This window comes from Grus americana, chromosome 1 (genome assembly GCF_028858705.1).
Source record: "Grus americana isolate bGruAme1 chromosome 1, bGruAme1.mat, whole genome shotgun sequence".
NCBI lineage: Eukaryota > Metazoa > Chordata > Aves > Gruiformes > Gruidae > Grus > Grus americana.
This window is the reverse complement of record NC_072852.1, coordinates 102288061-102312172: the sequence shown is the minus strand read 5'-3', so window position 1 is coordinate 102312172 and position 24112 is coordinate 102288061. Positions and strand designations below refer to the sequence as shown.

General features: G+C 46.2%; 1 protein-coding gene across 6 annotated transcripts in view; it reads right to left on the bottom strand.

The window, feature by feature from the left end:
* Window positions 1-18609, bottom strand: part of ILDR2 (immunoglobulin like domain containing receptor 2) — a 42229-nt gene extending 23620 nt beyond the window's left edge. For 4 of the 6 annotated variants that reach the window (XM_054843589.1, XM_054843634.1, XM_054843607.1 and 1 more), the window contains exons 1-3: window positions 17857-18046; window positions 8288-8620; window positions 7080-7199 (exon numbers count right to left, since the gene is read on the bottom strand). In XM_054843589.1, coding sequence (XP_054699564.1) covers window positions 7080-7199; window positions 8288-8620; window positions 17857-17902 — 499 coding nt within the window. In that variant the 5' untranslated portion in view covers window positions 17903-18046. Of the gene's footprint in view, window positions 1-7079; window positions 7200-8287; window positions 8621-17856; window positions 18379-18551 lie in introns of those variants that run through there. The other 2 variants (XM_054843598.1, XM_054843626.1) reach the window with 2 other exon arrangements.
* Window positions 18610-24112: the final 5503 nt, after the last annotated feature.

The window sequence follows — 24112 nt, the reverse complement described above, 5'->3', positions numbered from 1 at the left end:
ACAAAGCCCGCCTCTGGACTGCCGTCCCCCAGCATCTTTACACGCACCCTGGCTCTCCCCCCTCCCCATCCTGGGCCAAGTTAATTCACTGATAACCCTTCCCCACACCGTGGCTGCTGCCGCCATAGCTGCCCAGCAGTTGCCACAGCAACAGGAGGCTCCCTGCCAATGTCCCTCACTGAAGGCGACTTTCTTCCCGCTGCTGCCAGCAACAAGTGGAGCAAAAGCATCCAGCCCACCAGTCAGCCAGCCAGTGGGTGCAGGGACAGGGCAGCTCTGGGGGGGAAAAGGAGCCGCCACTGACTCCTGCCTGCCCACCCTGTGCAAACCTAGCCCAGGCATGGGTGTTCCCCAAAGCCAGGCAGCAGCCAGTGGAGGGGAGCCCAGGATGGCACCGTGGTGGGTCATGCAGTGCCCAAAGCCATGGCAGAGAGGGCAGGGTTTCAGTGAGCAAGGCCTCCTTTTGGACCCATGGCTGAAATGCCAGCCAGGAGGCAGCCACAGTGCCCATGGCCAGGCTCTCTACACCCAGGCGGCTCCTTCCACAGGCATTAAGCTCACCTCACTTCTCTCTTGGATTTTTTTAAGGAAACTTTAAGGTGGAGGGCTGGGGCTATATAGCAACTGGTGTGGAGAAAACAATTTAGTTAAACATCCTGCCAAGAGACCGTCTGGCCACACCACCTCTGCACGGTGGCTCTACCTGCCTGAGAAAGCACCACAGGACCTCTGAGACATTGCTGGGCACAGCTGCTAAGTTGCAGCTCTGTGCCCCCACCTGCAAGGGCTACACGTCCTCTGTGCAAGCTCTCACCACCAAGCCCCAGCAGACACCCCCAGGGGAAGGAGGGAATAGATGATGACCCCATTTACCAGGGTTGTCCCAGGGGCGGGGAGCTCTGTTGAAGCTAGGAGCTTGTCCTCATTCCAACACGGATCTGGGACATGCTCCCATCTCTATTCCCACCATGCTCATGTGGGGCTCTACCCACCCACAGTGGCCTCTCCCCACCAGGGACTCTGCGTGCCCCAAGCCCCAGCCAGCGTCAAACTGTGAGGGAGCCCACAAGCCCCCAGTCTGCACTGGCAGAGCGCAGCAGTAGATGGCAGGAGGAATAGGAGAGGAAAAGCTGAGGGGGTGCAGAGTGGCTCCAGAAGGTACAGAGATACAGAAAAGGCGAGCAAGGACAGGAGTTAATACACACGAGGCGGGCGGGTGACAGAGTGAGAGAGCAAATAGCAGCAGATTAGGGAGGACCTGGAGTCAAGCAGACAATTAGCAGAGAGCCTAGAGAGGAGAGACACAAAAATAATTAGGGTAAGTGGTGCAGCTGAAATGATGACATGAATAAAGTAGGCACAGGTGCAGTCAGGCAAATGGCAATTGGGTAAATACGGGAACATGGTAAACACTGGCAATTGCATAAATGTGATAAATATTGGGTAAATATGGGAATAACTGTTGAATTGGTTTCCCTGTTGAGGGCTGCCTTTGCAGCCCTACCTGAAGCAGTGGGACCACAGAAGGCAGCAGCTACAGAGGGAACTATTTTTTCCTCAGTGGCAGAAAAAATTGCCAAGCCATGCCACGGCAAAAGGCCCCTGGCATGGGACACTGCCTTGAGGGGAGGCTGGAAAGCATAGGATAGGAAGTGTGGCCCTTGTAAATCAGATACTTTTCTAAGGAAGCTGCTGTGAGATTTATTGGGAGAGCAAGGCTCTGCAATAAGTTCCTCAGTGCTCCCTCTGCTCAGAGTAAACTTTATCCTTTCTTCCCCTCCTTCTCTTCAATTGGAGGGAGAAACAGCAGCAGCCCTTCTTGGAGATCAAAGTTTTAGTAGGCAACAAAGACCTCCAAGGAGGCTGTTGCCATGGCTACCTTAGTAACAGAGGTCTTTTAATCACCAGAGTCTCCTTTGTGAGCAGCATGTGGCTGCGGCTGGCAAATAAGGAGGAAAAGAGGGGCAAAAAACCTTGGCAACAAGTAGCACTTCTAAATGGTGTGAAATAAATATCTAGGAGTAGGTTGGGCTAGGGTGAGGGGGATTGGACCAAGATTACCAAGGTGGCAGCACAGTGGTCTGGGGCAAGGCAGCAGTGCCTAGCGAGGACAGGACCAGCACTTTGGGGGTGGGAGGACACCAGCTGCCTTCCTGGCATCAACGCCTTTCCTGGATTTTTAAGTGGAGGTCTCCCATGCCAATCACTTCCTTTGCCTGCTGGCACTACCCGCTTTCGGTCAGGAAGGCACAGCTCAAGGTCGAAGAGCCCTCACTGTGAAGTTGCTTACAGACACCTCCCCGACTGAGATCTGGCCCTCTCATCCCCAATGCATGGCCAATAGCACTGACATCTCTGCCAACCGCTGTGACCAAGTACTGGCTTGGATGCTACTGGCAGCTATTCAGCAAAACAGAGCAAAATCCTGAAACCATCATCTTGTAAGGGAAAATTTTGCCGAGAACTTTTCTGTCTCCAAAACGACAACTTTTATAATAGAGTCTCTCCTGGCACACAAGAGACTCCAAACCTGGCTATATTTATACCAGTTATTGAGTCACTTTGCTGAGTAAGAACTGTCTTATTAGCATTGCACGCCATGCACACATGTCCCAGTAGAGATTTATCCTCTCTGAAAGCCAACACATGTCTCTATTAGTACATTAATTACTGTGCAATATGCTGTGTGTATATGTATCTACATTCTTTCTGACCTATGGGTGTTAGACTTGATAAATTTTGGGTTTAGCCTCTATAAATACTGGCTGGTAATACAAACTATCAAAGATGTCAGTTTTCCAATGTTAAGCAGTAGCTGACTTCAGAAATTAACAAAAAACTCAAGTGCTAATTGTTGTTATTTAAAGCATAACGATGGTAGAAGCTGAAGCTTCTAGAAGATTAAATAAAAAAATAATACTTCACTAATATATAATTTATGTAGTATTAGCTGCCAAATTGGATGGGAAAAAAAAAAGCAGGGAATGGCTGTCTAGCAAAGTACGTGGATAACTAACTAAAGTATCAAACCAACAACTGGGATTACTGGATCACTTTCCTGCCTCTTCCAGGAACTTGACATATCCTTGGGAATGAAGCCACTGTTTCATGAAGCATGTCTAAGCTATGTAAAATCTCATAATGCAAACATGCTGAGCTTGCACAGACCTACACATTTCAGGGTAGCCAGCTGTGTGCCTAGCTATACCTACAGCTGTTGCCATTGCTCTATAGTAGTACCAGCTTGGGAAGGGAGCAGTATAGCTGCTTTCACAGGACCCTGCACTTGATTAGTAAATTCTGGCTCTCAGTAAGGCTTATATGGGTTATATGCAATCCCATGCAATTAAGCTAAACTGCTTCTGATGTGAGCTGGGTCACATGAAGCTAGGATGGGGTATCCGCTGACACTGGCCTGTACTTCTGATTCGAAGGTTATTCCAGGCACCCTGCCTCCGCAGCTCCTTTCAACGATGGCTGCAATGAATGACTTTACTGAAGCCCACTGACATTCTCATAAAAAGCAGTGCACAGAGGCTACCAATAACAATTTGATTAATAGCACTGTCTGTGTTTCAAGAAGCAGGACACTCAGCTGCTAGCTACTAAGATAGAAATGTAGACTTTCTTAAATTTAGGATTTGGCCTTTTTCGTTCAATCATATTAGTTTTAAAAAATAAAAATGTATGAAGTTGCAAATGGATTCACTAGCCCAGCTGTAATATCAGCAAAGGGTTCTACATTTCTAGTAAAACACATGAGTGCAGAGAACATCACTTGACTCCTGTTCTGGAATTGCTAAGCTCTGTACTAGTTTAGTCCTGCTGCAACAGAAGCAGAGTTCATACAGTTTCCAGCATGCTAGACCCCCTTTGGAGATTCCAAACACCATCAAAATACAAAAATTTTTAAAAGTGTAATAGTACTTTTTAATTTAAAATCTTTTCTTACTCTGCAGGAGGTTCACTACCAGTCAATCTCCTTCTGTGTTTCTGAGGCACAAAGGTTACTATCCCTCTTCCCTTGCCTACACTGATTCTGCAAGAGAAGGTTGAAGTCCCTGACTAAGCAAAACCTACTGAATGATCTTTTCAGCAAAGCACATAAGCACACACTTAACATCAGGTATGCTTTATAAGTCCTATCAGCTTTGCTGAGCACAAATGGATATAAATAAATGCTTATATGCTTTTCTGAAATAGGCCTGAAATGAAGACTGCACATGGGATTCTCTGATGCTACGTGGAGTTCTCCAGCCTCTGTGTGTCAACATGTCACATCCAGGTGACAAAACTCAACATGCAACCCCATCATGACCCAGGCAGACTGGCTACTTAGACTTCACTGGAAGTCTCTGTGACTGCTTCCCTAAGAAAAAAGGAATACTGTAATTTGCTCGGGTTTTGGATTTTGTTCCAAGTTGTGACAAAGCAGCTTTTGACTGATTTTTAATGGTGCAATTCACTGTATAAAAGCAAGATTCTCCACTTTTAGCTAAGCAAATTTCCATTAATTACTTGATGTTATTAGGTATCTACCATTTTTGCCTCTCAGACCTTTCAAGGTTTCTGCGTGACGTTAAACTGCCCTGTCCAGCAGTATCTTTCTCTAACCTAAACACACCTCTGATCTTGGCATTAATAGGAAACCACTAGAAGGCATATTTTCCTATTTCCTTTTCCATTCTGCTCTATTCAAAATTCTAATCTATGCTTAAATCACACAGCAGCCTCAAAATAAGCAATGTAAATTATATTTGAAAGACTGCTGTCAGCAGGGAGCAAACAGCAATGTGCTGTGGGAATCACAGTGTCTCTCGCAGACGCTATCCCTCCGCTGCTCCAACTGCTCTAAACAGGGAATCTGGGTTCCACCCAAAGAGCAGCAAACAGCAAAACAGCAAAGAAAACCCTTTTACCACATGTTCCCTAGGACTGTGGAATCGCTCAGATCTACACCTGTACTCACTGTCTCCCTGCAAGTCACTAATACCTAGCAGAGCAGTGGGATGGAATAAAAAACGTCCCAGAAGATGCCAGAATATTAAGAAATGGTATTTTCACCACTGTCTGCTTCCTCCTTTAGCCATCAATGGGGAGAGGTAAAGGAAAAGGAAGAAAAAATACCAGCAAATGCAGAAGGAAAAGAGTAAGGTGGGAAGGGGAGGGGAGGAAGGAGAATAAGGTGAGAAGGGGAGGGTGGGAAGGAAAGGAGGAAGGAAGGGAGGAAGGAAAATGGGTAGGTAACCTGGAATCACTCCGAAAGCTGGAATGTTGCCTCCGTACACACTACCCAGGAAAAGAAATACACACAAGCTGTGCCAAACAGCATGAGGCAGAGCAAAGTATGCCCACAACAAGTATGCTTTCATGCTACTGCCAAACTTAGGAGAGCACTGCACAAAATGCAAGGTCAGACCTACAGGCTGTGGTGAACAGAAAAGCAGATGTGGTCACGGTAACGCAGCCTAAGTTATGTATTTCCTCCCAACATAACCACAACAAACTGGGGCCGGGGACATCATCAAGCCAGCCTCAGAGGAGGGGAGTTCTTTGTTTTCACCCCACATAGTCTTCTGTACACACTGAAAAACAGATTCTTCCTGTTACCATGGCACTGTTTCATCACTGGTGTCTGAGCGCAGTTGTAGACACAGATAAGAGAAGACACCAAATCCTGGACAGGAAGGTGAAGAAGGGACAAAATCCAGCAGCCCATCACCACTCTGCCACAGACAGCTCTTCTGGAGAGGCTACGTAACAGCCACATCTACCACCTGGCAGAGATAACCTCACCTGAACTAACACAGGTCAGCTTTGGGCCTGTTATTAACTATGATACACAGTCACACTGTGCATGTAGACAGGGGTATAACAGTGTTTTCTGGAGGCACCCATTCTCCAATTGTCCATTGCTTGACTGACATCAAGAAGTGAGGGGAGGTGATGACACTTATAGTCACTCACCCAAGACATTCAATCTGGTTTACTTTGTGATGACAACCAAGGCTCCAAATATAAATGTCAATTAAATTCTGACCTTAGCCATGAGAGCAAGGGCACTTGACAGACATGTTCTATCCTATGCCTCTACATATAACCTACACGCTACAGACCCAAGCTTTTCAACATTTCCTTCACAGGATGTACAGAATCTGTACATCCAAGAACCATGCAAGCATGCCGATCAGACAAACTTTGGTGTCAGTGGGTCTTAAGTTGGAAAAAACTCATCTTACTCTCCTGGGGCAGTCTATGGGTGAAGTACTACAGCTGGCTCAAGGCAGTGTCAACAAATGCCCCTGAAAGGTCTAATCCACTGTGCTTTTCTCCCCTAGCTGGGATGGGTGCTTTTTTGACCTTTACAGTGAGCTGGATTGTGGAAGCCACCACTGAAAGCCAGCCCTGCAAACAGGAGAGATGCTAATCTTGTTCACCACACTGCTCAAGGGAGCTGAACAGAAACACAGAGCCAAGCGTGCATACTGCAGAAAGAACAGGTCCTTTTAGTGGCAGCAACAGCTTAGACCTGATTAGGGTGATTGTGAAACCGCACCTCTAAATGGAGAAGTATAATTAGGCAGACAGAAAAACCTCCCAAATTGACACACTCAAGCAGATAAACACAGTGCTGCTTGATATCCTCACAGGTCAGAAGAGTGGGATGAAGGGAATGTTAAAAGACTGCAAAAAGCATACGATTCCATGTCTTCTGCGTGTCTATTTTTAAAAGACTCTGTCTCAAGTGTTCACTTTGCTGCAAGTTTGTTGTTTTATGCCTTAAAAACAAAGGTTCTGACTTTCCAGAGCCCTGCACTTTCTGTAGTCATTTGCGCCTGTGTAATGTGCGAGCAGTGTGGGTGTAAACTATTCTGGTTTAGTAGTGTTTGCCACCCACTTTGCCTAGGTGTGAATGACTGCACAAGGTGCAAGGCAATGGCGAAGGTACTGCGGTGATTGTTTTACATAGATCTTACACCCATAGTAATATGGTGCACAGATATGTAGGGAGAGTGAGAGAGCAGAAGGAAAGACACATCAGGTATCTGCTGAAAAAGCAAACTGGCAAGAGGGCTTACCAAGAACAAGCAGCTCCACCGATTCTTCATTCTTGCCCTCCACATCGTCCGGTGTGATAATAAGGCAGTAATAGAGCCCACTGTCTCCCCACATCAGTTTCCCAATCTGAAGGTCTGCATCTGAAAGGCAAAAAAGAAAAGTCAGGCTTTCCTTCCAATACCTATAGGAAGAGCGAAGTGTTGAAAACACTGCATCCACCTCTGTGTCCCGAATCCATTTCATTTCCGTACTAAGAGGGTTTAACCTTATCCAAAGTATCACAGTATTTAGGAAAAAACAACAGACTCAGCACTCTGTGGCTCTAAGTGGGAAGACAGGTAATGCTGCAGGGGCAGCTCATTCAGCAAGTGCTGAGAGCAGAAGGGGTAACTAATGTCTGTCTCTGTCCCTCCTATCATCTAAGGCATGGGGTCCCAAAAGTATTTGTGCCGTGCAAAAGGGCTTAGACATGGTCTCCTCTACAGCACTTCAGCCATCCACTGAACAGGTTACACAGAGACCAAGGAAAACACTCCCCCTTGCTGAGGCTGATCACATGCTCTCCACACCAAGGAACCTCCACTTCTGCCTACATGGTCTCCAGAGTCAAGCAGAAGCCTTGTACTTTTGAGACATAAGGTTTCTCACAAAGCCTTCCAGACCAAATGTTTAGGGACCCTGCCCCTCCCCACCTCCACCCAACTTGACTTCACCCCACAGAAATCTCTTCCTTTCACAATGCCCAAGGCTGTGCGGGTTTAGGTTCATGACAGGGTAAGCTGGTGAAGTTCAGAGTTGAGCAAACATGAGGTATAGGATAATTCTGCTATTTTGGAACTGGGAAAAAATCAGTGGAGTTTGCAAGGAAGAAAAAGCCCGCAGAGACTGAATTCATACCTCTCTTGCTGGCACTCCTTTGTCAAGGAAAATCTATATACAGAGCAATATGCAGAAGCCAGGACTAAAAAGCTTCCATTTCATCAAAGGGAAAAGAATACTGTATCAGGGTTGGAGACCTACATGGAGTCAGATGAAGGGAAGTACCACAGGAAATGACCTTTGGATCTAGGTTGGTTGGTTGAATCCTAAATGTTGGACATATAACAGCTCCCTTCCAGCAGCCTTTTCTAAGGGAGTTAACTGAACAATTACTGCCACCTTCCAGTATCCCAAATTGCTAAGGGTCCATTCCAACCCCCACCAAGCATCGCTGGGGTAGGAGAGTTACCATGAACAATGCTGACATCTCTTTCTTTATAGAAGTCCCCTATAGTGACGGCAGATCCTTGTTTGGAGGCCACGACACGGACTGTTCTCCTGCTGTCCACACAGTCCAGGTAGGGATCCCAGTCCAGATTCCTCTTGCTCATTGTTTGTAAACCAGAAGTCGCCATACCCAAAGCTTCTCCCATCCGGTCCTGGCAGTAAGATTTAAACCTCCACTGTACCACAGCTGGTTGGGTGGAAGAAGTAGAGAAATGGCAGCGAAGCAGAGCAGGCTGAAACAACATCGCCACCTTCTTCTTCTCAGGCACGGTCACCTGCAACCCTTCCATCTCGGCTAAAAGACAAAAATATGAGAGTCATATGCCTTGGCATCGCTTGAAGAGGGAGCTACTGCATTTTATCATAGCATCATTCTCCCCACATACATAAAATGAAAATGTCCATCTGTTTCAGGTGCTAGGGTGCAATACTCCTCAATGTATGTTAGCACGGATGCTGGCAGCAGAACTAAGTTTGCTTTTTTCATAGCCTACAGCCACAGGAAAAATACAGCACAATGGGGCTGAAGGCTCAAATGTAGTATCCTTACACTCTGCAGACACCCTAACACAGTGGCATGACGATTCACAGCTTCTGTTCACAGATAAGGAAAAGGTATTTTAGGGATGGCCATACTCCACTTCTACCGCAGGTCAGCCAAGGGGCCAGATCCTGAGTTCATAACAATCCCAATGCAGAATAAGTCACCCTCCTCCCAATTTCTGTGGTATCACACCTCCTCTTTGAAAGTCAGGCAGCACGCAGTGCCTGGCCTAGCCCGTTGTGCACTGGTGCCCAGTTAGTGCTGCTTGCTCTGCCAAACTCCAGAGATACACGAAGGAGTGGATCCAAATCGCATAGCTCCTGCCAGGGCTGGCATGTAGCACTGAGAGAAATTGCTCCATGTGGGAGGTGCAGAGAAAAATGGCCCAAACACTCGAGTTTTTCGCATTCCCAGGGAGGAGACGGATCTCAACACATAATGTTTATCTACCAGCTGACAGGAGAGCTGCAGCCTGGAGCTGATGTATGAAGGCCTCAGAGAAGATGCATGGGACTGCTGCCACATCCTTGTGTAGCTTAGGGAGAAACCGAGAGTCTGTGAGCAATGTCGGCAGAGAGCCCTCGGGAGAGTGAGGTACTCCATCTACCTGCAGGGGAATGGCCAAAATATCCCATGCATGCCCTTCATTGCTTCCTTCCTTCTTGTACTGCAGGCAGCAATGACTGAGAGCACTTACACAACACTGGAAACACATGCTGACGCTTTTGCAAGCAAGGATGTGCTGGCCTGTGGAGGCGCAGAAACAACAAGGAGGGGGCATCTAAGAGACGAAGTTTGTAACCAAGGGCACTCTTTGCAGCCGAGGGGCAGCAGGCCTGACGGTGGTGGTTCATATGAAAAAAGGGACGCAGTTTCAGTACGGGAAATGTTGATAATGGCAGCTCCCTACACCCAGTTACCACACATCCCAAAGCACAGAGCAGTGGACAGTGAAAAAGAGGACAAGATACAAGGACACATTCAAGAGAATAAAGCAGAAGAGGATGTTTACACAACATCATGAGGGACTGATGGACTTAGGGGAAGCTTAGGGAGGAGTGAAAGACTGAGGACAAAGAAAGGCTTCCTGATGTCGGGAAGCAGTAGGAGAAGGGCAGATACCAAAAAAGAAGAAAACAGAGTAGTAAGGATAAAATATCAGAGTAAGTACAGGAAGCAGAAGGATAAGCAGGATGATAATCATGGAACCAGGAAGCCTACATTCAGTTGGAAGAAGCTGAAGAAGGTGTCTCAGCCCAGGTCAAAATAATTTCCAAGGGCTGGGGCCAGGTTGCAGGAGATTAAGAAATGATGTAGAGAGGAGAGGAAATGGAGTCAGCAAAAATAAACCTCCCACTCCAGAAACTAGAGATGAAGAGGAGATTGAAGCTGGCAAAAGAAAGTAAAATGACAGGAGATATCTTTAGGATGGGGAAAAAAAGGGCATAGACTAAAGCACTGGAGCTTAAAGCAGTCAGAAAGCAATAAATGCATCAACAGCATGACAACAGCAGGCATGAAGGGACAAGGTCAAGTTGGAGACAGCTGCAAACCTGAAAAGCAAAAGCAAGCAAGAGATCTCATGATCAGGAGTCAGAACCAAAGGAAAGTGAAGAGGCTGGACCAACACTGAATATTCATTTCAACAAGTTATCAATGTCCAAACTATAAATCACAATGAAGTCTATAAATACCAGTCAGGGGATAAAAACACAGTATGGACAGAACCTAGAGGAAAGCATATTTCAGAAAGGCAAGATAGTCACTGATACTAACAGAGTTACTGATCTAGGCAGGATTTGACCCTAGGGACTACTATATGAAGGCTTACAGTGCACAAGGGTGCTATGGCATTTGCACAGGAACACTGCATTCTGCATATAATGAATGACACGTATCGTACTTGTGTCACGTGGAAGTTGCACAGGAGATGTCATTAGTTTTGCCAGAAGTGCCTGGACCCAAATCCAAATGCTGAAGTGTGAGTGTTCTCCAGAGTACCACAAAACACAGCTGAGGTCCCAACAAGATGCTCCCACAGGAGAGGAAGGGGCATGAGGCAGCTCTTCCACTTTCCTGAGGTGCGGGCAGAGAGATAACTCCAGAAGTAGCAGCTGAGGTGTTTCTGCCAGGCCTCCTTTTCCCAGGGAGGGACTAGAGAGGCAGAAACGTGGGGGCGATGCAGCACTAAGAGAACATCACCACTTGCTTCTCAAGGTGAACCAAGTGGTAACATTGTCTTATGCTCTCCTCTTCAGAGACCCGTGCTTCCCAGGTTGCATCTGAATGCAAGAAACATGATGAACACCTTGAAAAACAAATGGTTCCAGGTCAGACTTGTGTCTGGCAACTCCATGCCTGACCCCACGCAGTCTGTGGCCAAAGCCAGCACGTGACATGAGCTGATCAAGTGACTTATCACGTTACTTCAGCTTCAGGGATAAAACTGTGACACAGTGAATATTTAAATCTTTCCCTTGTGAACGAAGTACACTGCTTAGTAAACACAGTGCTTTCAGCTAACCATGCACCATAGCCCTCCTTCCCTGTTAATGAGATTAATGAGTTTGGCAAGCCAGGGACTGCTTTAATAAATGATTAGCTGAGCTTTAGCAAATTCTCATCTGACTAACTTTCCCCACCCTACCCCCATGTGAATGTCTGTATCAAAAAAAGAAAAAAAGCTTTTGGGAAAAAACAAGAATTTTTTTTCTACCCAAACTGATTCGGGACATGTGCAGTACATTATCTGGCATCTTCTATATCCTACTCCAAACTCTTTACTAACTTTTGAAGTATTATTTTCGGATCCTTTCCAGAAATAGCATTTAAGAGCAACACAGTGCCTCAGACTGAGAGACTGGCGCAGTGGAAACTCTGTATCTATTTAAGACAAATTATATATAATTATATATGGCTGAACTGGGAAATTATACACCTGTTATTTCCTCCGCCAAAAAAAATTATCGGAATCGATTCATGTAGTACGTCACTGCTGTAACAGTGTCCATCAAAAAGGCCAACAGGATGTTTGACTGCCTGAAGACAGTGGTGGCTTTACACCTATAAGTTATGTCCATGCACGCGAATTACAGAGGTCTGCTTAGGACTTCCTCAACTTCAAGAATAAACTGCTGACCTGAAAAATCTTCAGGAGTCTAGTGAATATAAGAAAAGCCTCAGATGTAATCACAGGAACTCTGGGCTGTTTATACAGCAGAGCAAAAAAGAGTGAAAGATGTTAAAAAGGATGACAAGCTTAGTGACAGCACTGTGGTAGCTCTTTGTCTAGTTTAATACAAGTAGGACTAAAAAGAAACTGAATTGTGCTCTGCTGTTTTGACTAACGCAGACAGAGCAAGATTAGCCCTTATTTCAAAATCATCACGGAAATGTAATTCCTGCACTTCAGAGAAGCAACGTGTTCATTGTGAATTTCAATGTTTGAAATTTCACAAGAAGAATCTAGCTCCTGGGAGTCTCATGACTACATTGCAATTTTGCTCGTTCTCCTAAATCCCCAAAAAAGGTCTGCAAATATTAATCAAGTGCATCTTAAAAACACTGATATCCTTACTCTCAGAAAATAAAAAGAATCCATGGGTTTGTATGTCTGCACATATGTATATATACGCTCACAGAGAAAGAGCTTAAAATAATCACACTTCAGAAATATTAGTGTATAGGTTTTGTCTGTTTTTCATTGGCAATGTGTATTTGTCTCCTTTCTCTGATTCTTTTCCTAAACTATTCTCAGATTATGCATTCGAACTATGCAATCAACATTACACACAAGCTATCACTAACACATTTTAGTCGTGATTAAAGAAAATTCCAGGAAGTATTACAGAGGGGATATTTGTAAGGGCACATTTGAGACTTTTGAGCCTGATCTTTGTAAGTGCCTTCCATAAGTAAAAGAGAGAAGGCAATTGCGAGGTGATAACTTAAGCTGTTGCTTTTCAGTTGCCCTCCGGAGCAGCCTATGCCTCCCTGAGGCTAGATGAATCCCAGGAAGATTTAGCTTCACTACACAGCCTTAAGTTAGCCTTTATGAATAGAATCATAGAATGGTTTGGGTTGGAAGGGACCTTAAAGATCACCTAGTTAGAATAAAGTTGATGTGAAGCACTAATCCCTGTAAATAATGAAGAGGCCAAATACTGTAGTTCAGCGTAATAAGTCTCAGACTGCATCCTTCTAGCACATAAGGTAAGATTTGAGTCCAAGAGAAGGTAGCACACATTATTTTTCAGGTCAGCATGGGTCTCCCTATCTGTGCATGTATCACATCTCTTTCTTTGCAATTATTTGGCTCACAGTACCACTTGCCTGAGGCAGTACAGCTGATGCTATGAAACTACAAAAATTACAACCTCCAATTTTACACACCTTTATTGATAGGAGTGGCAGTTGTGCACACAGTAGAAGGGAAGTCCTTGGGCCCTGAACCTCAGGAAGACTACTCCTAGACTGTACCTAAGGGCTTTGGCAGAAAAGCATATGTTCATTGGTAAGAGATAGTGCTCCTAGGGTAGTTTACGTCACTTCCCCCAACAAAATAAACTGCTGGGCAAAAGGATGCTATGTCTTTCTCTTTTTGCGCCTTGCCTACTATGCATCAATTAAAAGTGTTCTTTCCCCCACTGCTGATTACTGGCACACCAACCACACTTTCAAATGTGGATCAAGCCTGAACCAGAAAGTGCAAGATTTGGGCTTTGAGCCTGAAAAGTCAGAGATGATAAACAGATGTGTAAACAGGTGAATGGAGAGCCAGTGGGATCAATGAGATCGTGTTGTACAGATTCTTGCCTATTCATGCTGGACTAAATCCAATCCATGCGATTTATCAGCAAAAGCCATCACCATCAGACTGTGTTGAACAGCTTATGGGAAATGAATTGGATGTATTGATCTGGTTTCTATCAGACTTGTGTTCTTAGCTCCATGGCCACTGTCAACTTTTTTAGCCAGCAAGAAACCAATGCCTAAATAGGTCAGCTCAGCTGAGGTAAAAGCATGGTACTGTTTTTTACAGCTCCATAGCAAAACTGAGAACTTCAGTTCCCTAACTGCTTAACCTGGAAAGGGGCAAAAACAAAGCAGTTGGAGAAAAGCATGGCCTTGCACACCCAACAGTCACAGCACAGAACCTCAAGACAAAAACACGCCCTGTAAGGGGACAGCCCAGACTCTGCAAACTGACTGCAGCAGACATTGGACTATTCCTTGCTCTTCCCCATTCTCTGTGATGCCGTCCCCCAGGCGCCCCACGCTCCTGACTTCTCTAGGTTAGTAAACAGCCCTGAAATGGCAAGAACTGCGTAAGGTCTTTCACAAGAGCTCAGGACTTTCACAGGCTTTTCTAGGTATCGGTCTCTCTTCACCAGCTTCCCTGCGCTCATTACACTCTCTTACGACCTGCTCCTTTCACACAGCCACAAAAGTCACCCTGGATGTTTTCAGGTGAATTATCTCAGCTTTGGTCACCAGATCAAATCCACCCTTATTACTATCTGAAAGCTGTTAAAATTGTCAGATGGCTCCTGGTTTACAGTCTTGGTTCAGCATCCCAGAATTCATTCCCTGAACTCTGCAATTGGTTACCACCACAAGCCTGAGAACAAAGGAAAATAAATGGGAAGAGTCTCTCCAAGCCTTATTACACCAAGCCATAAACCTGTCCTTGGGATGGCATTGGGATTTCCACTGGCGCCAGTCCCACTCAAAGTGATTTCACAGGAATAAAAAGTAAGAAAAATGTGAGATTTCTTCCCAGTTACACTACGCTTATGTTGTGTGAAGCCAGTCAAGGGAAGTCAGATGAATACTTTAAATCAAGGCAGATAAAACAGTCCATCCATTTCCCTGCCTTCCCAAGAAGTCTGCTCAGTTGGCCAGGAAACAGCAAAGCACAACTGTGCTCCAGCATGCCCCCTCTGCCTGCTCTCAACTGTGGCTGGGAAAGCAGAGGTAGTAAATCTACCTGCCTTTGCACTATACCATTGCATTGAGTGGCTCTTCTGCATAGGGAGAGTAAACAGGAAACGAGTGCTAAATTATTGGTGAAAAGTTGCTTAACAGGGAGGGAAGATCACATTTTAATGTGGACAGTCTTCTAACTGTAATCTTTCCAAGCTCAGACTGAGTCTTGAGGCAGAAAAAAATTTGCTCTGTTTGTTCTGTAGGTAAAACTGGAATTCAGTCTCCAGTGCAACACTTCCCTCTAGTTTTAAATGCATTAGAAATTGCAGTATTAAGAAGAATAATGGTAACCACAAGGAGAGGATTCATTCCAGAATCAAGCTGTACTTGGTAGTTTACAAGAACCAGCTTTACACAGGGGCTTAAGGATACTCAAAAAATTGTACCACCTTCTTCTAGAATGAGAAGAACACAGTCCCATACATATCCTAACCCATGTCACTTCACAGGAAGGAATAAAGGACGACCTGCTCTTCATCCTTTTGCTGTTGTTATCAAAATACTAGCTTTAGGCACGTGGGAGAGCGGGCAGGAGGAAGAAAAGCCAAACCAAATCCATTGTACCTCACGCAGGATTTTTTGAAATTGTAGTAAGAAGTCGCAATGCACAAAACCAAACAAAAGATAAATGCAAGAGCCAAAAATTAAAGACAAACAAAGGACGGAGAGGTATTATTGCTGGGAGGAAAGGAACCGTGAGTGCTGATTAGAAATTTCTCAGCCCACCTCGAGGAGGGAGGAGGGGAGAGAAGGGGGCGAGAGCCTCTCATCTTTCTTGCTCCCTTTTGTCTCCCTGCTTCCTCCCCATCTTGCACTCTCTTACCCTGGCCCCTCCACCTCCCAACCCCCACTTCTCTTTCCCAGAGTGGAGTGTACCACTCTGACTGGATTAGGGCTCCTTACCTTGATGCAGACCTTTCATTCCTTTGCACAGCCACTGGGGAGAGGAAAATCTTGGATCCATATTTGCTAGCCTCTCTCCCTTTTCTGTGCACACACGTACACGCTCACACTCACTCACACACACACACCTTTGCTTATTTGCTTTCTCTCAGCCATGAAAAAGGACAGCAGCGTCTGCTTTATCGCTGGGCGGCAGCGGCTGGGAGGCTGGAGGGGAGCGAGCTGACACAGGCTGCCTCCATCTCTCAGCACACAGCTACAGCTAACCTGTTGCCTGCCGGAAGCCTTTGCCTGCCAGCAGTTGACAGCACCAAAGGCAGGCAGTCCTGTCTCAAAAGCCCAGGACTAGAGGAAACTGCAAGGTCTTCCTACTGCAGCGGTACCTCTTGCTCTGCACAGACCTTGCATGCTCCAAAGGCATTTGCTGCCAGTAATCATGAGCTACCTTTAATGGAGGGAGAAAGGTGTCAACAACCCAGCCTTTTAGCTTGATGGAAAAGTCCTGATCTAGCCAGATATGTTCAGATAATGAAGCTCTTCAAAAAGAAGGAGGAATGTAATGTCATGTTTATCTCCACCCTGTATTCCTTTACCAGTCCCTGGATGCTATTTATCTGCATACTACTATGGCTAGTAGGAAAGGAATGGTAGTTGTGGGTACGCTGGCACTCCAGACCAACTCAGTGAAGCGGGATATGTTCAGAAGCAGCCAAATGGCAGGGAAGGAGGCAGGGAGAGAGGCAAGGAGGGAGGATGAGCTGGAAGCTGCCAAAGCCCCAGATGAGGCCGTGAAACCCTGGAAGGGAACAGTAGGCAGGCACTGGTGTTGAAGATGACTCAGAGTGAAAAAGCAAGGAAAGGGGTGGGTGGGTGGTGGGAGAGAGGTGTTATGACTAAAAGCTGAATTTACTCCTTGTGAATCCTAAATCTGAATAGGAAGAGGGAAGAGCCTGAGGTCTTTTTTTGTGGGATACATTGGTGGTGGTGGTGGGAAATATATGCCACTTAATCCAAGTGTGTCTGTTTCTTCTTTCAACCTGTAACTAGTCTGCCTGGCTAAATAAGCCTGCTGCAGCTGTTCCTAAAGCCTCTTGCTCCTGCCTGTGCCTTGCTGCTGCACCGGCTCAGGAGGCAGATCCTGCCACTGACCTGACTGAGCTTCCTCTTTCTCCCCGATTCCCGGCTGCCCTGCCTCTCTCATTCTGCCGTAATCCCTACCCTCTCCTTTCCTCGCTGTCCAGCTCTCAGACCCAGCTCCTTTTCAGCGTGTTCCCCCTGCCCTCTCCCCATCGCTGAGCCCTCTCTTCTCTGCTTCTCTCCTCCGGCTCCCCTCCCCCTTGCTTAGGGAGGGCTTGCCCGACCTCTTTAGGAGCCGGCCGGGCAAGAGGTGGTCGGTGAGCTGCGCTGGGGGAGGCAGTCCCATCCTGCACTCACAAAGGCCTGGGCACAGCTGCACTACCACCGGGAAGGCCGGATCCTGCCCCCCCTGGAAGCCGGGACAGAGGCAGGGCAGCCCCCTCTCCTCACACATCTGTTAGACGTCGTGTGCGGCCAGGACATCGGGAAAGAAGTTCCTGCAATTGTTCTCAGCTCGGCTTGGGCGGGCAGGGGGGACCGAGGATTGTCGCCATCCTCCCTGCACCGTGGCCAAGGACACTCCGGCTCCCTCCGCGCTCCTGCTGCCTCCCCGGGCCGGCTCCCACCTTCCCCGCCACAAGCGCGCTCCTCTCCCCCTCCCGCACCGCGGTAAACAGTGGCCCAAGCACCTCTCGCATCCCGCGGACATAAGCGCCGGGGGCCCCTTGGACCTGCCCCCACGATCCCCCGACCGGGCCCGGGCAGGCAGGAGGCTCCGGCGGCCCCGTCCCCCGCAAGACCAGTCCTCTCGGCAAAGTCTCCGCAAACTGCACTGCGAGACGCCCCCGAAAAGACCTCCACCTCACGCTGGCTCGCTCCGCAGCTGCCTTCCCGCAACCTGCCGGGCATTTCCCCAAACCTCTCGTTTTCGCCCTAAAGAAAAACGTAGAGCCCATCAAGCACGGCACAGGCACGTCGTGGCCGCCGGGACGCCCGTGCCCGGCAACCCGCGGCCCTACCTGCGAGCCACAGGAGGACGATCCAACCCAGGACGTGCCCATCCATCTTCCCGCTGGCCCAGGCGGCGCGGGCGGGTGGCAGGCGCGGGGCGGGGGCGCCACAGGGCGGGCGCGACCATGCCGCGGGGCGGCGGGAGAGGCCCGGGGGCGGCCCCGCCCGGCGCGCCCGCAGTCCGCTCCGGCAGCCGCCTCCCCGCAGAGCCGGCAGGGCTGACGGCGAGCGGCCGCGCCGTGTAACTCCGCTTCGCTCCGCTCCTCCCCTGCTGCCGGCTGCCGGCTCCCGCTGCGGCTGAGGGGGGCGCCTCGCAAGGCCGCCCCCGCGGCTGTCCGGGCGCGGCGGCAGGCGGGGACAGCGCGGCGGCGGGACTCGGGCGGGGGGCGCCGCCGCCGGGAGGCAAGCGGAGGACGGCGTAGGGAAAAGCGGCTTCCCGAAACTCCTTCCCTCCCTCCGGCAAAGGCGCGTTTCGGTTGCCAGGTGCCGCTGGGGGGTTGCCGGAGCTCTTCTCAGCCTGCGGGCACCCCGGCACGTTTCTCTGCAACTACTTCAGCCGGCGAGCGACGCGCAGCCCCTGGCTCCCCCGCGGGACGTGCAGCGGCCTCTGCCGTGGCCCCGTCCCGGGTTACAACTTATCTAGTAAGCACTTAAAAATGTCCAGTCCTATCATCTATCGTCCCCAAATTAACCAAATGTATACCTTGGGAAATGAATGTAGACTGTTCCATTTATGAATTTCCTTGGGATTTCCACTTCCTGCATGGGCACTCCGACTAATTACTGCGATTTTAGATGAAGAGGGGATATAATTTTAGATGAGGAGGAGGTGTTCTGGCTATTAATGATGGACAGCTGAGTTGTGGGGTGTTAAGTTTTCATGCCAACATGATATTGGAAGGGGATTGCGGTTTTTTGGGAGGAAGGGATCAGCAAACCAGAAATACAGCTGAAGATCACTTTTAAAAAGATGGATGTTGCTCTGAAATTAAAGTCTTGGCCACAGTGGACCCTCATATATACATATGTACTGTACTTAAAATTTCTAAACTTTCTGAGGAAGCAAAATATGAGAGTGGAATTATTCACAGGCCTAGAGCTGGCTAAATAGCGGCATGCTTGCTTTGGTGGCTCAGCACCAAAGCACCTTCCAACATGGCACTCACCATTCACAGCATCCAGCACAGCTTCCCTTTGCGTGTTGTTCATCTTCGGGCATTTTTCTTTCAGGGGCTTGGCTGGTGTTTGTAACCAACGTTTGCATTCTGCAGACATCAGTGATTCACACGGGAGATGGGAGTAGTCTTCAACAACTTCTCATATGGAATCTGCCAAAGAACATAAACCATTCTGATTTTCTAACACAAAGTTGGCCCCCAGAAGACAGCAGCTGCTAGGTGTGTCCCGCTGCTCAAGGCAGGGTGCACAGGGATGCCTGCAGTAAAACTGTACAAGCCACTTGCATTCCAGCAGGTGTTTTCCAATTGCCTGTAGATTTCTCATAATTTTGCCTTTCAGACTAAACTTCTCTACAGGCAAGATAAGCTTTTTTTCCCAAAAGCATGAATAAAAATAGATCAATAATTTCTGAGTGAAAAAGCAAAACAGCATGTTTGCTATGATAAAAGATGTGTTGAAACATTTTGGTTGTTTTTGAACAGTTGTAGTCCCTCTGTTAATATAGTTAAAGTGGAATTAAGCAAGGAGACAATCCCTAGGCAGCCAGTCTGGTTTTAAGTGTTTTATTCAGAGCTATTCAATGTTATTTAAAAATACTTTTCACATAGAAGTTTGTTTTTATTCAACATTGCTTTTTAAAAAAAATACACACCCACCCCATCAGTGTCCTGATGTTCCTCTGACCCGATACATTACGAATTTAACTGTTTTGCAGTACTAGCTAAAAGCCACTATTAAAAACTAAGACCCTGTTATGCTAAAGACTGTACATACGCAACAGCGCACAGTGCTGTTCTCCTTCAGCACACAGTGATCTGACACCCCACTGCCTTTGTGCATACTCACAGGTGGAAGGCAAAGTAGAAACTCTTGCTAGGGCCACAAGTCAAGAAATGCATGTAGTTCTGGACAACTCAGATGGAGCTGTAATAGGATATAATCCATGAAGGTTTGTATGGGCTGAACTAAGACTCCTAAAAGGTGAACATAAAGCTATTTTTTCTCTCCCTCCTTCAACCATTTTTCCTGATAACACTCAAAATCCTGCTGCCTTGCCTTTCTGTAACTTAATTGGCCAGGAGTCAGAGCCAGAGTTTCCTGAGACAATGTTGATGTTGATTATATCTCATATGTTAAACACTAGGAGCAGTACAATCCCTTATGCGTAACTATTGTTAGCTACTCATAGCTTTTTTTTTTTAATCTACTCCAGCTTTTGCAAATAAATTTGGCATACATCAGTTTTGCTAAACTTTTGACTCACAACAAAGGAAGGAAAGATTTTCAATACAAGGAAGCACCATTGTTTTGCATGTAACATTGGATTTATAGCTGCTTTGAAATTTTCATACACTCAAACTCACTGTACGGTTTTTTCATTTAATGTGAGCTGTCATTTCTATATATGCACGTATGATGGATGTCGGAGCCCTGAATAGATGTTCCAGATCTCTGTAGACCTTTGATCTGAGTATTGCAATATCTGCACTGGCTTAATAGTTAATGTTGGGATGTTGCCTTTCACTTTAGCCAGTTCTTGGAGACAGAAAGCTGCAGTTAGCCCCATTTCACCTTCAAAGAGTGTGTAAATTCCTAAGCAATTAGCCAGATCGCTTCAAGCCGCAGCCCAGCAAGGATTCTCTGCCCCCTGAAAAACAGCATATTGGTAGACTTCAAGCCTCATCTCCCTCAGTCACTTGACAACCTTGATACTCGATGACCAAATTCCCCATGCCTGTCCTGCGTAATTTAGCCCCAGACTGAATGGGAAGAATACCGTGCTACAATACTGATATAAGTGATACTGCGACTCTGGAGCAGTTATCTAAGCAATGGGATCATGAACAAATTCAGTTGAACAATAGGGAAACAAACAAACTCACTCTTTACTCATGCTGTAGCAGCTGCTGGCTCTTTTCAAGTATTTCATTCCTCCCTCCGTCCTTTCATCTTCTAGTACCAGTCTTTTGTGGTCATTTCCTCTGTTGATAAGCAGAGTCAGCTTTTTAGTAAGTTACCAGCAACTGGAATGATTCACACCAGCACCTCACTCAGAATGACCCGTCTCAGCAACATCCCTGAAAACCCACTATGCTGCACGAAAATACTTCTCTTCATGCATACTTTTGCACATTCATTCAGCCCCCTGGATTTCCCTTGTAGAAATTTCCATAGAAACAGTGATTTCAACAGCTTTCTGGATTCAGCCATTAAACACTGCTCTCTTGATTTAATACTGAGACCAGCACATTACAGAAGCGATTAGATGACACATCATCAAATCATAACATTTAGTGAGTCTCTTAAGAATAGCTACTAACTAAAACTTTTTTTTGTTTGCTTTGTTATGCTGGAATCTCTTACTAATCGTTGATAGCTTCACAGCAAGACGTTGCTGAAATATATGCACTCTGTGTATATGTTGTTTTTTCTGAGCCACCTGGCTACATTTGATAGCAGAATAATACAGAGCTTTTACTTCCCATTAACATCAGGAGTGGGTGATATGGATACATGAACTGCTTTTGTTCTTAACTATGATGTTTGTACCAACAAATGTTTAGAATATTTAATGGAGAAATTTGACTCTCATTTCAATGAGTTCTGTAATATAAATTCATCAGAAAAAACCCAAGAGAACAGCATCTTTCTATAGTATTCACTCCTCTGTATAAATTTCCCATGCTGCTCCTGATTCTTTTTTAGACACTAAAAATCATAGCGTACCTTTGCCACACTTTCAGAGGGAACCTGAAATTTTAATTTAAGTAAAACACTAAGTGCATATCAGAAATAATGTTTTGTGAAGTTATTATATAGGTACATGATCATAAGTAAATCATCCCAGCTCACAGTCTTTTGTGTGTCACTATATGCAAAAATACACAGTACAAGAATAAGCTAAACTCTCCTTGCATATCTACAGATAACCAAGGAGATAGCAAGTTTTTAAACCCTGTACTGTTGGCTGTAGAGAAACCGTGGGCAGCGCAAACACCTTCAGGGAGCTGGAGTTCACAAACTGAACTTTTGTGACTGCCTAATCCATGTCTCTTAATAAAACAGGCCACACCACTTTGCCACACTACATCCTGTTTGAACTACAGCATATCTGTTAGAAAAAGAATCACAGAATAATTTGGGTTGGAAGGGACCTCACCCTGCCCCTAATTTCATCTAGCTTCAACTTCTAGTACTGTCAGGCTAGATGGAAGGGCCTTCTTAAGGCATTTCCGAACAGAGGTAACAACAAACTATGATCAAAGCACCCTTTAACGCTCTTTTTTGGAAGTTCCACAGACTGTTATTTTACTATATCCCTGAGCTAACACCAGATCTGGAGAGAGCATCCCAGGCACGGTTGCTAAAAGCATGAAAGCAGAAAAGTACTACAGCATCATCACTCCTGCTTAATGTTTCTTTGTTTATCCTTCCAGGGATCATGCTGTTAGTTCTTTTGACATAGCATCACATGAGGAGGTTGTCTTTGGTGGATATCCCACTCTGTCACCTACGTTATTAACTATTCCCTCAATTTTTGTATCATTTGCAAGTATCTGTGATTGACTGTATGTTTCCTTCAACGGTACCAACAAATATTTAGTACTATGCAGACAAGAAATGACCTATAAAAGATCTTGCTGAAAATGTGCAATCACAATTCCTCATTTAAAATTACATTTTGAGACATCCTAAGATAATGATTTAACTGGGGACTGCATAGTCTCTGTATCATTGCATTTCCTTGATTTAGTGTTGTGTGGTCCAGTCACATGCCTCACGTGTCTGAATGCATTACCTTTAGTAACCATACTTAGTATCTTTTTGATGCAATTACAAACCAATGTGACAGAATCTATTTTCTGCAAACCCATGTTGATTGGCATTAATTGCATTACTTTTCTTTAATTCATTATTGAAGCAACTCCTGTATCAGTGATTCTATTCTTTTGCCTGGGAATCCTGTCAGTCTGACAGGTCTATAATTACCCAGGTCATCCTATTTAGGGCCAGATCCAAAACAAGACTTTGGAAAATTTTTGGTACCTCTAACGTTTAGAACTGCAACCTAAAAGCCCTTCATTCAACAGCAGTTTGAGACTGAAAGCTCGCATGTACTCTCAAAGTTGACTACAAGCTTACAATTTTGCTTCTCTGCATGCCCAGATGGTCCTGAACAGTAGAGGTCTAACAAGCACCCAGGCTAAGGCTTACATACATCTAGGTTGCTGCAGCCAGGTCTCTGTTTTCCACCTGAAAACCTAGTCTTATCAGATATTAAGGATTTCCAGTATTTGTCCAGGATACAGGAACAGTGTGGTGGTTTCACTGGAACCACAGCATTAAAGATATTTCAAATTTATGGCATGGAGGATATGCAGCTGTACCACCCACGAGCAGATGGTTGCCATGTATGTTGTAACAGGTTTAGTACTGCTGGGACGTGCTGGTCAGCAGAGTCACATCACTTGCCCGGCAAGTCTCATGCATCCCACAACCCCATGCCCTGCTGCACTGCAACTCCCAGCACAAATGCTACTATTTCTGAAGAGCAGACAGAAGCATAGCAGCTGGAAGAAAGATACTGATGTCACCTATGAGGCCTGATCTAGGACATTCACAATAGGTCTAACACTCAGGAAAGCCCTGCAAAGGCAGGCAAGGGAACAAGGTGGGGGGATATGGCTTACCTTTTATAAAGAGGCCTCCTGACTCCTAGGTGTTCAAAGTTACATCCTTAATCACACAGCTGAGATGAAAAGCACCCTCCACGCCTTTTGCAGCTGTGGCACTGTTCAGAAAGAAACCCAGGATTCATTAGGTCAAAAGGAGTGAGACCAAGAGAAAATTGACTACTATAGCTTACTGGTTAAATCATTTGCCTAGGGAAGGAGAAGCCTGCATGTTCTGATCCCTGAAATGTCTATGCATTACATATGAAACAATAATAATTACTGGACCAGAAAGGCAAAGTTCCCACTTTGTATCACTCTCTAGGGAAATTGTAGGTTTCAAACCTTCATAGGCCGAGAAAGACATCAGCTGCAGGATTATGTGATAAAAGCTTGTCTATACACCCACAAA